Source organism: Phoxinus phoxinus (assembly GCF_949152265.1).
Source record: "Phoxinus phoxinus genome assembly, chromosome: 6".
NCBI classification, from domain to species: Eukaryota; Metazoa; Chordata; class Actinopteri; order Cypriniformes; family Leuciscidae; genus Phoxinus; species Phoxinus phoxinus.
Genome location: NC_136881.1, coordinates 13599218 through 13613062, shown reverse-complemented (window position 1 = coordinate 13613062; position 13845 = coordinate 13599218). Strand labels below are relative to the sequence as shown.

The following is a 13845-nucleotide window of genomic DNA, read 5'->3' as shown; positions in this document are numbered from 1 at the left end:
AATGTTCCTAATGTTGTTTAGGGAGTCCCCAACAACAGTTTTACGTGCATGCAATGTCAAAAAACACTTTTGTTTTCGTATAATATGCATTTATTTTTACCTGATTTGCTCACCGACTCCCAAATGATTCGTTCAACGACTCGTTTTTCCAAACCCCTCCTTTGCGCGACGCTAATCTGCGATTGGTCAGATGACCCAGCAGTGTTTACAGAGATAATACTTATTGTTTAACACGGAGTACAATGATGCTTTTTATTACGTTACTACGAGGTATTATTCTATTCTTTAAGACAACTCCGAAAACAACGACAAACACTTCACATATCTCAATACAATTGTCATTGAAGACCTAGAAGCTAAAACGGTGCTTACACAACAAACAAAATAATTATTAATCATGCTACATAAAACATAAAAGCAACAATTATTAATAACACTTACAGGTTGTGATACGGAGGAGGCAGCTGATGCAAATACACTTGGAACTGAACCTTCCTTCAATATCAGCCGACTCGCGAATCCAAGTTTGATTGCATTTAAGTTGATAAAGCAATCGTCTTCAAAATGGCGCGAGCAAAGCACAAGGCTCGGACTACTCTTCTGTGGTATAGTGAATTGTAGCCACTTAGTCTTCAAATGCTCCTCCTTGGGCAGATGAAAAAAGTTGGCTTTTGAGTCGCACTTCAGAACACAGCGTCTCGTCGCCATGATATTTTCCCTGGCCTTGGAGTGCAATAAGTGGGCGTATCATATTCAAATAACTTGACAAGTTGACGTCATCTAGTCAGAGAAAAAGCTTCGGTCTTCTAACGATTCATAAAAATGACTCAGAGTCGACTCTTACTTTTGAAAGACAATAACTTTATATACGGTGCACTTTCATATTTCAAACTTTGCAGGATGTTTTTGTTCAATTAGATCTATGTTACACACTACATGAAAGGTAAATTTCAAAATTCCATAATAGGTGCCCTTTAAAGCTCATTATAGCTAGCAGACAATTAATTTCTGATATTCCTGTTTGCAACAGGCTGTTATGCAAGACAAGTCTTGTTGATACGTGACTATACAAGTTCATCATCCTTGGCACAAACGCTTGCAACCTTGACTTATGAGATTATTAACAAAAAGAAGTGTCTATTTTGAAGCAGATTGAAGGTCTAGCCTTTTTCAGGTCCATTAAATAACATTAGACCATTAATGATCTTCTGCTTTTTCCATTGCAGAACATCATTAACTAGAGTTCTGTCATTTTCACCATGAATCCAGCATTGCAGCCAGACTGATCTGTGAGAATTAAAAGTTGTAGGTCAAATTGATCCCCTTTCATTTGTCATCCTCTTCTCATAAAAGATGGCCAATAAAATTATTCTCACACTGTGGTAGCCAATCAAATTATTCCTTTATAACGCTGCACTATATCGGTTAAACCAATTTTGGGGTGAACTAACACTTTAAGCAAGGTAAAAGCAGACCTTAAAAATTAGATGAGGCATTATTGTAGCTTTATGAAATGCAATTATACACATAAAGGCTATTCGGGTTATTTGGACTGGTTAAAATTAAAAGCTTACGAATCCAAGTTCCGATTTACTCAATGGGTGCTAAACTGTAGGCCTGCTCTAGTTTCACACTGGATCTGGATAGCGTTTGAAGTCAACATGAAGTAAAACTGGGTAATTTTTTACCTACTTAATGACAATTCTTTCATCAACGACTTGTGTGTGAGGAAATGTCAGAATTTTTATTTCTGGGTGAACTATCTCCCCCAGAAAAAAGAAATTAAATGCCCACTTTTCATCTAATTATTATCGTGAATTGATGGGATAAAATCATGATTTTATCTGATATTGAATGTTTTATTTCAATATGAAATATGTAAAAGTAAGTTAAATTGGTAAAAAGATCTTCTATTTTGGATCTGATAGACAATGGTTGATTGTACTTTTGGATTCACAGTAGGACTTTTAAGACCTTTATCTGATGAAGAGATGAGTCAGTATCCATCACAGTATCCTGTTCTCGTATCCTGAAATTCTGATGATCAGGCCTAACCGTCTTTACATAAACATGCACACACTTTGACTCACACATTAGAATCAGACCCAGGCATATAAAAAAAGAAAATGCTTTGACATCTACTCTCAAGGTACCAAATGCACTGGATTGGTTTCTGACCAGTGCTCTAATGAAAAGCACTCATTTAGAAACATTCAGCTGTGCGATTGCTTTGATTAGCCAAAGGGTTTGTACTGGACTGCACACATAGAGGCCTTTTGAAGAGTTTTTAGCTGATCGCATGACTGGGCAACATCTCCACATCTACATCAGATAGCTGAGAGTTTAATACGTTCATACCAGCACATATAACCACAATACCAGTTAAAACTACACTAGTTAACTACGCTCTCTTTTCTAATTGACTAGTCACCTTCTTTCCCTGTACATGTGTATATATAATATACACACACTGTGGCCACAAAACATATTTGCACACTTTAAGCCATAATTAAAATATCAAACTAAGTTGCATCTGCAAACAACTGTTTCTCAGAGCTAATTTCACTTTTAACCAATTTCACCCAAGGTCATTTGTTGTAACATTATAGAAACAGAAAGTATCCAATGTGTCTTAATTTTGAACAGAATAACTATTGTTTTGTGATTCAAAATGTAACAAATGTTTTGCTTGAAACTGCAACTGGGTCATTCCGTGTCAACTCAACCAGGTCCAAGGCTCAAATGTTTGATTTTGTTAATATTTTTTCTGTAGTAATCAGGAGTACTCCACTATTTTCACCTGAGATTTGGAGCTAAATAAGAGGGGTGTAAAATGACTTTAGAAAAATGGCAGCATCATTATTTAATTTTTACACAGAGATTTGTAGGTCTATTAGTAAAATCTGTTGACTTTAGCAATCTTTGTTTCATTATATGCCATTGCCAACGGTGAAAATAATAGGTATCAAATTAAAATCAAAAATGTAGTCAGGGAAGTTTCTGAAATTTGGTTGATTTGACATGGAATGACCCAACTAGCTTTAGATGTTGTCTTCAGGCGTTCTTATTGCTTTGATGAGTCGACTAGGCTAGTTGTTCAGACAACCCATAGATTAGGCTAGTCAGCTTTGAAAATGTGTAATTTTGCTGATCCCATGCATCTTGCTTTGATATCTCTGTAATGCTTTGTCATTCCTGTGTTTTTAAAGGCACTGTTAGGGACATGTCCACAAACCCGAGCATGCAAAATAATTCACAGGCCAAATATGGGTTGGTTGCGTTTCCCATACAATGACAATACAACTCACTGCTTAACCACCATTGTACAATTCATCGTTGAAGAAATCAACTAGCTAGTCACGACTGTTTCCCGAAACCGTATTGTTGCAAATTTGTTTGCTTAACCTCGTTGGTTGATGTCATGCAGGTATAAGAGTAATAACTTATTTTTTATTAATCCGTTTGAGACCGAATTAATGCCAGATTTTGTGCTAACATTACAGACATGGCATCTGAGGACTAATTCATTTTTCCAGATTCAATTATAGTCTTTTTCTTACACAGGCTTACTAGAGCATATATGCACATGCACACTCGACGCTTTAGTTCTCTTGCCAAAAAAGGCGCTTTAGATCTCTTGACAAACTAAAAGACGTAAATTAAATGTTATATTATTCAAAATGAAAGATATAGGCTAAATTGTACTGAATGTCAGCAAGGTATGCTTCCAATCACAGGTCGAGAGATGTCGTTCCCATCACGCAACTTTGCGATGCTGTTTGCGAATATTTGTTTAAACTATGGTTTCGGGAAACACTGACTCGTTGAACAACGTTGATAACGACAGAACTTGCGACCATAGATGGCTGTCGATGCTTTTGGGAAACGCACCCCTGATTGTTTTCTAATATGCAAGAAAAGTGTGGGCCATTCCCCAAAGGTTTTGTTTTGTTTTTTGTTGCTCTTAACAGAGAGCATGTGAAAAAATCAACAAAATCGGTTCCAGCATCTTTATCTGGGACGTGTCCTCTGTCCAAGTTTTGGTTCCACTGCACACACAGTCAGCCTTCCAGAGGCCTACTACATAGTACACTGTTTTTGACCCCTTAATAATGTTTATTGCCCATGAAAGACTATCCAAAGTAGTGGCAATATTATATTTTCATAGTTATAGTTTCATAGACAATACAAGAATCACTAGATTGTGTTGGAACTTGAACTACATCGAATTTCTGGTCACATGCCTGTCCCATTCAGTGCTTATGAAACAACTCCAAATTGAGCTTGTACTATAGCCTGAGGTATTTTCCCAATGTTTGCTGTTTTCTCCTGGGCCAGCCTGTTTGACTTTTTGTTTTTTCTATGGATGTTGCTGAAATAGACTTTAACTTAGTTCTGCATACCAGTGAATTAAGATTTGATTAGCAGAAAAATAAACTGTAATCTAAATTCTGCAGCTGTCTGAGGCAGCAGACACACTCTCTTGCCCTTTACAGAGAGGTGACCATTATTGCTGTAGTCATTCAGTGAATTAGATCTGAAATAGCATGTTTTTAATACCATGATTCTTGATCAATTTAAGTACATGGGCGTGATGGGATAAATACAGTGTAAACATGTTATCAAATTAACATGCGTAAGTACACCTGACTTACATTAACTCAACCTGTGCTTGCTGAGAGTAACAGAATGCTCAGCCTTTGCAATTGAAGAATAGATCCCTCTGTTTTTTCACCCTATTAAAAAAGGAGTTTTGGAAAATGCACTGTCGAGAATTATCTGGGTTAGAAGTAAATCCATCAGTTTCACACTTTTAGTGTCACAGGAAATAGTTATAGAGTGGTATTGCTTTGTTAATGTGGAATAGCCTTTCCGAAAAGGAATTTAAATTTGTAGCTTTGCTACTTTTATGCATGCTTAAACAACTTGTCCCACCATTTGTCTTATGGACAGGTCTCTGGAATGATAGCCTACATAAAATTGTGTGTATTTTTGTGGTGAAGATGTATTATATTCTATAATTTTCAATCTGATAAAGCAGAAAAAAAACAACTGATGGATCATGGACCCAAGCCATATCATAATGTAGTTAATTATTGTACATTGTTAATATTTTTTGACCACCGTATTCTTTGACCCATCAGATGAGCATTTTAATTATTCTCTAGATAATCTCATATTCGTAACAGAGAAAACTATAGTAATTCACAATGCAAAAATACACCATGTAAGACTTCTAAGAGACAGCACAGTTCTTGTAATATAACAAAGTATTATCTTTATAATAGTCCTAGCTGATTATAGTGTTTGGAAATGAAGTGTGAGTCTAGGCCTATCTGTCATGTGTCTCAGCATGTTTTTTTTTTTTTTTTTAACTAAAAAGTAATGTTTTGCAAGACGTGGTTTCGGGCAGGTGTGCTTAAGTGTCTGTCACGTTATCACAGATATTGAGGTACAGTAGTTCTGAACCCTCTGCTTCTGGAGTGACATTTAGACTCAATTTTATTATGGTAATGTAACTGAAAGCTAATGAAATCATATTCCCGCCACGATTGTAATGATGTGCAATGGAAAGATTCAATGGATGATTCATGGAACCATTGATGCCAATGCCAGCCTTTTTTTTTTAGAGTATGGCTGACTGAGAAATGGAATAGAGTAGAGGTCGACCGATAGAGGATTTTACCGATAACGATAGCTAGGTTGGGCCATATTGCCGATAACCGATTAATGAACCGATAGTTTTTAAAATTGATACGGGATAAAAACAAACATAACACTCCAAGTAAAACAGTGCTGAACTTTATTTAAAAAAATAAAAAACTGTATTGAACCATGAAAACATGCTAAATGAAATAAATATATAAATGTGAATAAATATTTCAGTCAATAAAAGACATTCATTCAAACTGAAACAAAAAGTAATACTCTAAATAACAAATAAAACCAGTTACATTCAAAATGTAACTATTTAACTGTTCTTTTCAAGCCAACTTAATTAATAAAAAAGTAACAAAATTTGTATTAAAGTGAAGATGGAAAAAAAAATTATAACCGAAATCGAATGCTTTTCTGATTCGTTTATGTTTCTGTCGGCTGTATGAACATATCAGTTTGCTTACGTCTCTAGCTTTAAATATGCAACTTCTCTGCATATTTAATGCATACAAGTGACCAGCTGGATATGAACTAATGCAAATAGAGGTAACAATTGTGACATTAAACATTCGGGTCGGACTTACGTTTATGTTTGTCAGTGTTTTAACCGCTTGAGGTACTACTAATGTTAGGTCCTGTCAGCGTCGAAGGCAAACAAACATACAGTTGTGCTGTTCTTTCTCTACTAATGCAGCATTTAGTCAACAAATTAATCACTTTATAATGATATGACAAAATGTACTGTATACATACATTTGAGCTGTCGGTGCTTTAAACGCGCATCTGATGTCAGCGCTCTCCACGCAGCATGTGCTCTCAGTGCAGCACGCAGAATCACGTGTCGAGATAAACAACACGAGGCACGAGTTTTTATTACACCTCTAGAGGCCGCTCTTGTACTGCATGATGCCAGCAGACCCTTCTCAGCTCTTACACTGTGTAATGAATGACAGCGTGCGCTTCTCAGCCGCTCCAGCAATGGACGCAACCAGGAAAAACTATCGGTATATATTTTTGCCGATAACGATAGTTCCACCAGTCAACTATCGGTGCCGATTAATCGGCAAAACCGATGAATCGGTCGACCTCTAGAATAGAGCATACAGTTGCACTGGTAACTGACACACTTTTGTGATGCATATTGGTGACTAATTTACACTGTTTACTTGACCTCATTCTTTTTCTCTTTCACGTCTGTCCTCCAGGTTCCAGAGATCATCAGCACTCTCAGGCAGGCCGGCAAAAGTTCTGCCCGACAAGAAGACACTACCTCACCTCTACCCAGCTACGATCAGCCAGATGCCTCCTGCTCCACAGCAATGACTGTCGATCAAGCAACAGCCTTTGCTAAGAAGTTTGAGGTGTTGTTCTGTGGGCGAGTGGTGGTGGCCCACAAGAAAGCACCACCCGCACTGATAGATGAGTGTATTGAGAAGTTTGGACGTGTGAGTGTCACAGGCTCACTTGCAGCAGGCATCAGACGGGCGTTCTCGCTCAATCAGGTTACACGCATTATTCATTGTTTTTTTTTCTAAATTCTGAACACAATACTATATTGTGATTATAATTATAATAGTAGATTAAACTTTCTGTTTAATCTACTATTACTGTTTAATCTACATCAGTAAAGCTTTTTAATGCTGTAGAAAATCCTTTTGTTATGTGAATGTGGTTTAGCATAAGCTCATAATTTCCTTTTTTTTCTTTTGTTTTGTTAATATTATGGCTTTCCATATGTTAGAATCTTATAATGTTTCACTCACAACGCAATCAAAATGTGCAATAATTAAATAAAACATTGCTCCCCGCATTTTATGGACTTACTTTTCTAGTCATTATATTGTTCTTAACAGATAATTGTGTTTCACTGCTAGGTGGCCAATGGAACAAACGAGGGAGCAGATGGAGGTGGAAAACGACCTGTATTTTTCAAAAGAGATCAGAGTTTTCCATTTCTGCAAGGATTGGATGAGAATGGCCTATCACCGGAGCTCCAGCGACGAGCAGCAGATGGAGCCACCGGGGTCCAACCCACCAGCCTACAGGAGAACAGAACCATGCTGTTCACAGTGAGTGCCACACACACACACACACTCCTTCACACATGCAAATATAAACATCAGAACCAGAGGTAGGACTGTGTGGATGTTTGCTTATGAAGGTAAATGAGTAGCAAAACTCGAGAGCACGTAGATGTGAATTTGAGAACTTGTACAATAAATATTTGTACTTGTATGCTCAAATTTACACTCACAGCTCAGATGTGAAAACCTGTAAAATAAAAATCTGAAGTTGAATGTTGAAATTTGTACTCGCAGAGAATAGTCACAAACCTGTATTCTGAATTTGAAGCTGCAGACAAGTAGTCACAGATGTGTAAAATGCCATTCACAAAAATACAATGACTGACACAAACGTGTAATATATATTTGCACTTTTTCTTACATTCATATTCCCAGTACAACCTCAAATAGGCACTTGCAACTCCTCAAATCTGTCACTACAAGTTCAAATTTCGCGCCTTGACTTTTGCTACTCTTTTCGCGATATATGAGGTGCAAAACTGACTTGTGCACTTGCAACTCAGCGGCGCGAGAGAAGGGGCGCGGGCGGGAGCGGGGGTGTTTAAAGGAGCCGTTCTATTGGCTGGCGCCTAGCCAATGAAATGGGTCTACTATTGTACGTGATGATTGTTTTTAGATAAACTTGATTTAATTAATGATTAATGCAGAAACCAATCGATTATATCTCTTTTTGTTAATATTTCTTCTCCTCCATCTAAATTTGTTTGGGTTATGTTTCCCTCATTTGAGTGGGAACAATATATGTTATCGATTTGTTTTTGTTATTATGAAAATTGTATATTCATCAAACTAAATGGAGTATTTTAAAATAAGCAGCCTTTAAAATGCAGTTTGAGTCTGTAAAGTTTTTAAAAAATCAAAAAGCCCAGAGATCTGTATCTCTGCTAAATGAATTTAACATAGCCTATGTTTGTGATCCCCTTTATTATTATTATTTTTAAATGTTTGTTTGTTTCTTTTTATTTAAATTATTGTTGTGTTTCAAGTTATACAAAATGTGAAAATGTGTATAAAAAAAATGAAAAGAAATGTGACAAGAACTTGATATTGATTTCTGTATTTTTTTTTCTTAAACAATAAGGTGGATAGATATCCCTCATTTAGCAAAAAAAAATAAAAAAATAATGCCTTTAGACTGATATTAATATAAATAAATTATATTAGTAAAACACAGAGAAGTGACATTGGGGATGATGGGAGAAACCCACCCAAATTAGCAGTAAACACCATACTAATAATCAACGACACGCGTTTAATTGTACATTACGCATTTTCCTCCCAGAGAAAACCAAGAAAACGCTTAATGAGGCTTAATGACTGTATAAAAATGCTTTGTAAAAATAAAAAACACACAATTCGTTATTATTAATAAAACAGGCAGCAGGTTTATTTACACTGAACACAAATTTGCTTTCTTATGTCATATTCTGGGCTCGTCTGCTTTATTGTAGGCTATGCTTAATTACTTTAGTGTTTACTGAGTTTATTTATTTAAAATCAGTCTACTGCATTAAGCCATGTTAGCGTTTCAGATAGTCCACGAGGAGGCGGGTTTCGTGACATCATCACGTACAATAAAAGACCCATTTCATTGGCTAGGCGCCAGCCAATAGAACGGCTCCTTTAAACACCCCCGCTCCCGCCCGCGCCCCTTCTCTCGCGCCGCTGAGTTGCAAGTGCACAAGTCAGTTTTGCACCTCATATATCGCGAAAAGAGTAGCAAAAGTCAAGGCGCGAAATTTGAACTTGTAGTGACAGATTTGAGGAGTTGCAAGTGCCTATTTGAGGTTGTACTGGGAATATGAATGTAAGAAAAAGTGCAAATATATATTACACGTTTGTGTCAGTCATTGTATTTTTGTGAATGGCATTTTACACATCTGTGACTACTTGTCTGCAGCTTCAAATTCAGAATACAGGTTTGTGACTATTCTCTGCGAGTACAAATTTCAACATTCAACTTCAGATTTTTATTTTACAGGTTTTCACATCTGAGCTGTGAGTGTAAATTTGAGCATACAAGTACAAATATTTATTGTACAAGTTTTCAAATTCACATCTACGTGCTCTCGAGTTTTGCTACTCATTTACCTTCATATTTGCTTGCCACAACAGGAAAAAGAGCAGCAGAAGAAGAGACAATCTATGCACCAACCCAAAACAAGGGCTTTTCTCAATACCAAGTACCGGTATGCAAAGTTTGGACTTGCGTCCTTGGTAGTTTGGACTTAGTAGTACAAACTCACGAGGACGGCAGTACGCAAGTTCTGTGCTGTGATTCTGCAAATGGAAAGCAGCGTTTTTGATAACGTCACTCACCTTGCCTCGCTACTCTGGTTCTGTGTATGTATATTTACAATCAAATGAATATCCATTATAAATGTATAAGTATAAGAAGCTATACAAAAAAAAAATAAAGACATGCAAACAATTCAGTCAAACGTACAAAGTGCAACTACTTTAGGGGGGGACTAAATGCCGCTAGGGGGAACAAACTGCAATTTGCAACACTGTCTGCACAAAATAAATGTCTATATCTTAAAAAATATGATTTCCAGTGCACACAAACGTACCAGATTACTGAGTACCCTGTTAGTTACAGTGCTTGCTTCCTTTTTATTCATATTTTTTCCAATTTCTCTATTTGTGAAAAATACTGTAATACGATTACAGAATCAAGAAGTTGATGCCATTCATATTTTTTCATATTTATTTCTAATGTATTAAATGTTAATTCAAATAATATATACACTATCAGCTTTATATCGGCCACCTTGTTCTCTAAGATATTCGCATCGGCCATCAAAAACCAATATCGGTCGACCACTAATACACAGTCCTTCACTGTTTCTAAGCATTCACAGGGTCACAGAGAACAACAGCTCTTACGCCTTTGTTTAGCCCAGGCCCTTTAGTTTGTTCTTATGTGAATCACATCTAGATCCATTTCACATTGACCTTTTCACATAAATCTGCTTTCCTAACATAATCCACAAAACGGATTTTAGTTGAAATGCTGTCTTTGTTTATGAGAAACTTGCAATCCAAGATTATATGATGATTTCCCCAAAAATTTAATTAAAATGTTACACGAACATGTATAACACATAAGCACCACATTATTTCCACAATGAGGGCACACAATGAAACATTTTGAAGTGTGTTTTCTGTGGTGTTTTAAACATGGTAATGTGGTAATTGTGACGCTTGTAAGTGTGTGAGAGGTCAGCATGCCTTACGCCTTTGTGCATGCATGTATGTGCATGCATGGACATTTGTGCAGGTGTGTATCTGTATGTGGCTCTTTCATGGTCATTTTTGAGTCACACTAAGAGGCAATTCCTCTGTCACTTTCATTTTCCCTCTCTGTCTGTCTCTGTCTCTAGTTTGAATTCCATGTTCCTCTCCCCCACGTGGAATGTGAGATGGTATGTCAGTGTTGTAGCCTGAAGCACATGTTGTAGCCTGAAGCACATATAGATTCTCATTAAACAACTCTCTGCTAAAATCATGCTTCGATTCACACACATCTGTACTCCTGCAGTGGCCTGAAAGTATTTGGACACATAATCACTCTTAAAAATGTATGGTTGTCATTGCATTACATCACAAAATATCAAGCCAATTTGGCATACGTTTTAATTAAATATAGTACACTTTTCAAAAAAAGAAAAAAAAAACCTTTCACAAAAAGAACTCTATTTTTTTAACCCATAAACTACTGTTCGAAATTTAGTCTGTAAGCTCCACAAAGGCTGCATTTATTTGTTCAAAAATAAAAACAATAATATTGTTAAATATTATACAAAATTAAAATAACTGTTTATATATATATATATTAAAATATAATGTATTCCTGTGAAATATAAATGTTTTGTAATATTATAAATGTCTTTTCTGTCACTTTTGAACAATTTGATGCATCTTTAATGCATAAAAGTAAGAAAAATCATACTGACCCCAAACTATTGAACTCTAGTGTTTAAAGTAGAAGTTTGCACCGGCTTTAATCTGATCGTTTAACCCATTATCATTTAACTACGAAGCAAAAGAGAAAAAGCACATACTTACCAATTTTGAAACTTCCTCTGGAACTCAAACTTCAAAACAAAGTTTACATCATATACAGTACATAATTCACCCGCTATACTTCATACCAGCAGAAAAATATACAGATATAGCTGGCTTCTTTTGAGACTCCCCTGCTTTGCAGAATAGTTAATGATATGCTAATGCCTGCCTGCACATTGACATGATTGGTTCAAGGTAGTTTGTGACGTAAGAAAAAACAGTGATTTCAAACAGCGTTTCTGAGACGGTCTTTGGTTCACTGCAGTTTTGGTGAGAAAATACTCAGCAATGGTGTTGACTTATGAGTTTGCACATGGTTTGTCTTAAAGCATATTAAAAAACACTACATAGACATGAACCGCATTAAAAACTTGATTTTTACCACAATTAAATACAATTGTATGGTACTTTCATTTACCTTTATTTTACCAGGAAGTCTCATTGAGATTAAAATCTATTTTACAAGAGAGACCTGGCCAAGGTATCAGCCAGACCGTAAGACAACATTTTTAAATACAAGTACACAATAGAACAGCAATATTAGAACATGTATCCTGTCAACGAAAACAATCACAAGCCTCCATTATCCCTCAATTCTTTTTATGATGCCTTTAAATTCTCCAATAGACAAATTTGTCTAGTTTTAGATAGTTTTGTAAATGATTCCATGCCAAGCCCAGGGTGCGTGGTAGGAAAATATAGTTTTCCCCATTTGTGTCAACTCAAGGTACATTAAAAAGCAAACACTTGGAAGAGCGTAGCTGGTAACTGCCAGAACTAAGACAAAGAAGGGTACAGAGATAAGCTGGAAGTTTACCTAGCATTGCTTTATAGATAAACATGTACCAGTGCTGTTTTCTATGTGTGATGGTTAGTGATGTCCAACCCACCATCTTATATAGAATGCAATGAGTACGGGATTTTGCATTTGTAATGAAGCATAAAGAAGCATGGTACACTGAATAAAGGCTTGTTGAGATGGAGCAGGCTGTGCATGGATGTATAATATCTCACCATAGTCCATCACAGTTAGAAATGTAGCTTCTACAAGTTTCTTTTTGGTATTAAAAAAATTACATTTATTTTTAAAATAAAAGCCAATCATCACTTTGAGTTTCCTGATTAGATTAGCAATATAGACAATTAGCAAAAAGTGTATCGTCTATCCAAATGCCCAAGTACTTGTAAAATGGTTCCTTTTCAATAGTTTTCAGATGTAAAAATGCTAAGATTATCAAGTACTTATAAATGTGATTTTTTTTTTGTGTGAACTTTTTCTCTGTGAATATAAAACCAATTTTAAGCTCACCAGAGCACTCAATGACTAAAATGCTGTCTGAAGCTCTTGCACCGCCAGTGTTATGTATAGAGCAAGCGTGTAAATGGTATCGCTGGCATAAACGTTTTTTTTTTTTTTAGCTTGAATGTCCTTGCCCAAATCATTTATATAAATAGAAAACAAAATAGGTCCCGAAATGGAACCCATTTCATGATGTTTCTATTTAGCTAGTTAGACAAATTAATTCATGATTTGTTTGATTAGTGCACATGAACAGGTTTGTATTTATATGGCGATTCACAGGGGTTGCACACTTTTATATTGTTGTCGATTGTTTCAAAGGCACACAGCGTTAAAATGGGGATTGTGCTGAGTAATATATTGTTAAAAGATGCACACTGCAAGATCCGATCAGCACTTCCTGTTTCTCTGACTGACAGGAAGCTGTCAGCTCCTCAGCAGGAAATTACATGGCAACAATGAGGAGCGTCAAAGTTAGCAATAAAAAATTAAAAATACGGAATTGCCTGCAGCAGCAGAACCAGTGTTATGAAATTGCATTGTGGTCTATATGTTCCAGTTTTATTTGTTTGTTCTTTTCTTGATAAGGAAGTCACATCTAATGTGTGGTGATGTGTTTGCTATCGTATAATTTAGTTTTTTTTTTTGAAAAAAAAAATTGAGTTATCATCCACAGGGGAAGCAATGGTCCCAGTGTGCACTTATGTTTTTAATGCTCTCTAAAGTTGTGAA

At 36.1% G+C, this 13845-nt stretch overlaps 1 protein-coding gene across 9 annotated transcripts in view; it reads left to right on the top strand.

Moving 5' to 3' along the window:
- Positions 1 to 13845, top strand: part of tbc1d1 (TBC1 (tre-2/USP6, BUB2, cdc16) domain family, member 1) — a 67237-nt gene that overhangs the window by 12314 nt on the left and 41078 nt on the right. For 7 of the 9 annotated variants that reach the window (XM_079614735.1, XM_079614738.1, XM_079614737.1 and 4 more), the window contains 2 exons: positions 6864 to 7160; positions 7533 to 7727. In XM_079614735.1, coding sequence (XP_079470861.1) covers positions 6864 to 7160; positions 7533 to 7727 — 492 coding nt within the window. The remainder of the gene's footprint in view (positions 1 to 6863; positions 7161 to 7532; positions 7728 to 13845) is intronic. The other 2 variants (XM_079614736.1, XM_079614743.1) reach the window with 1 other exon arrangement.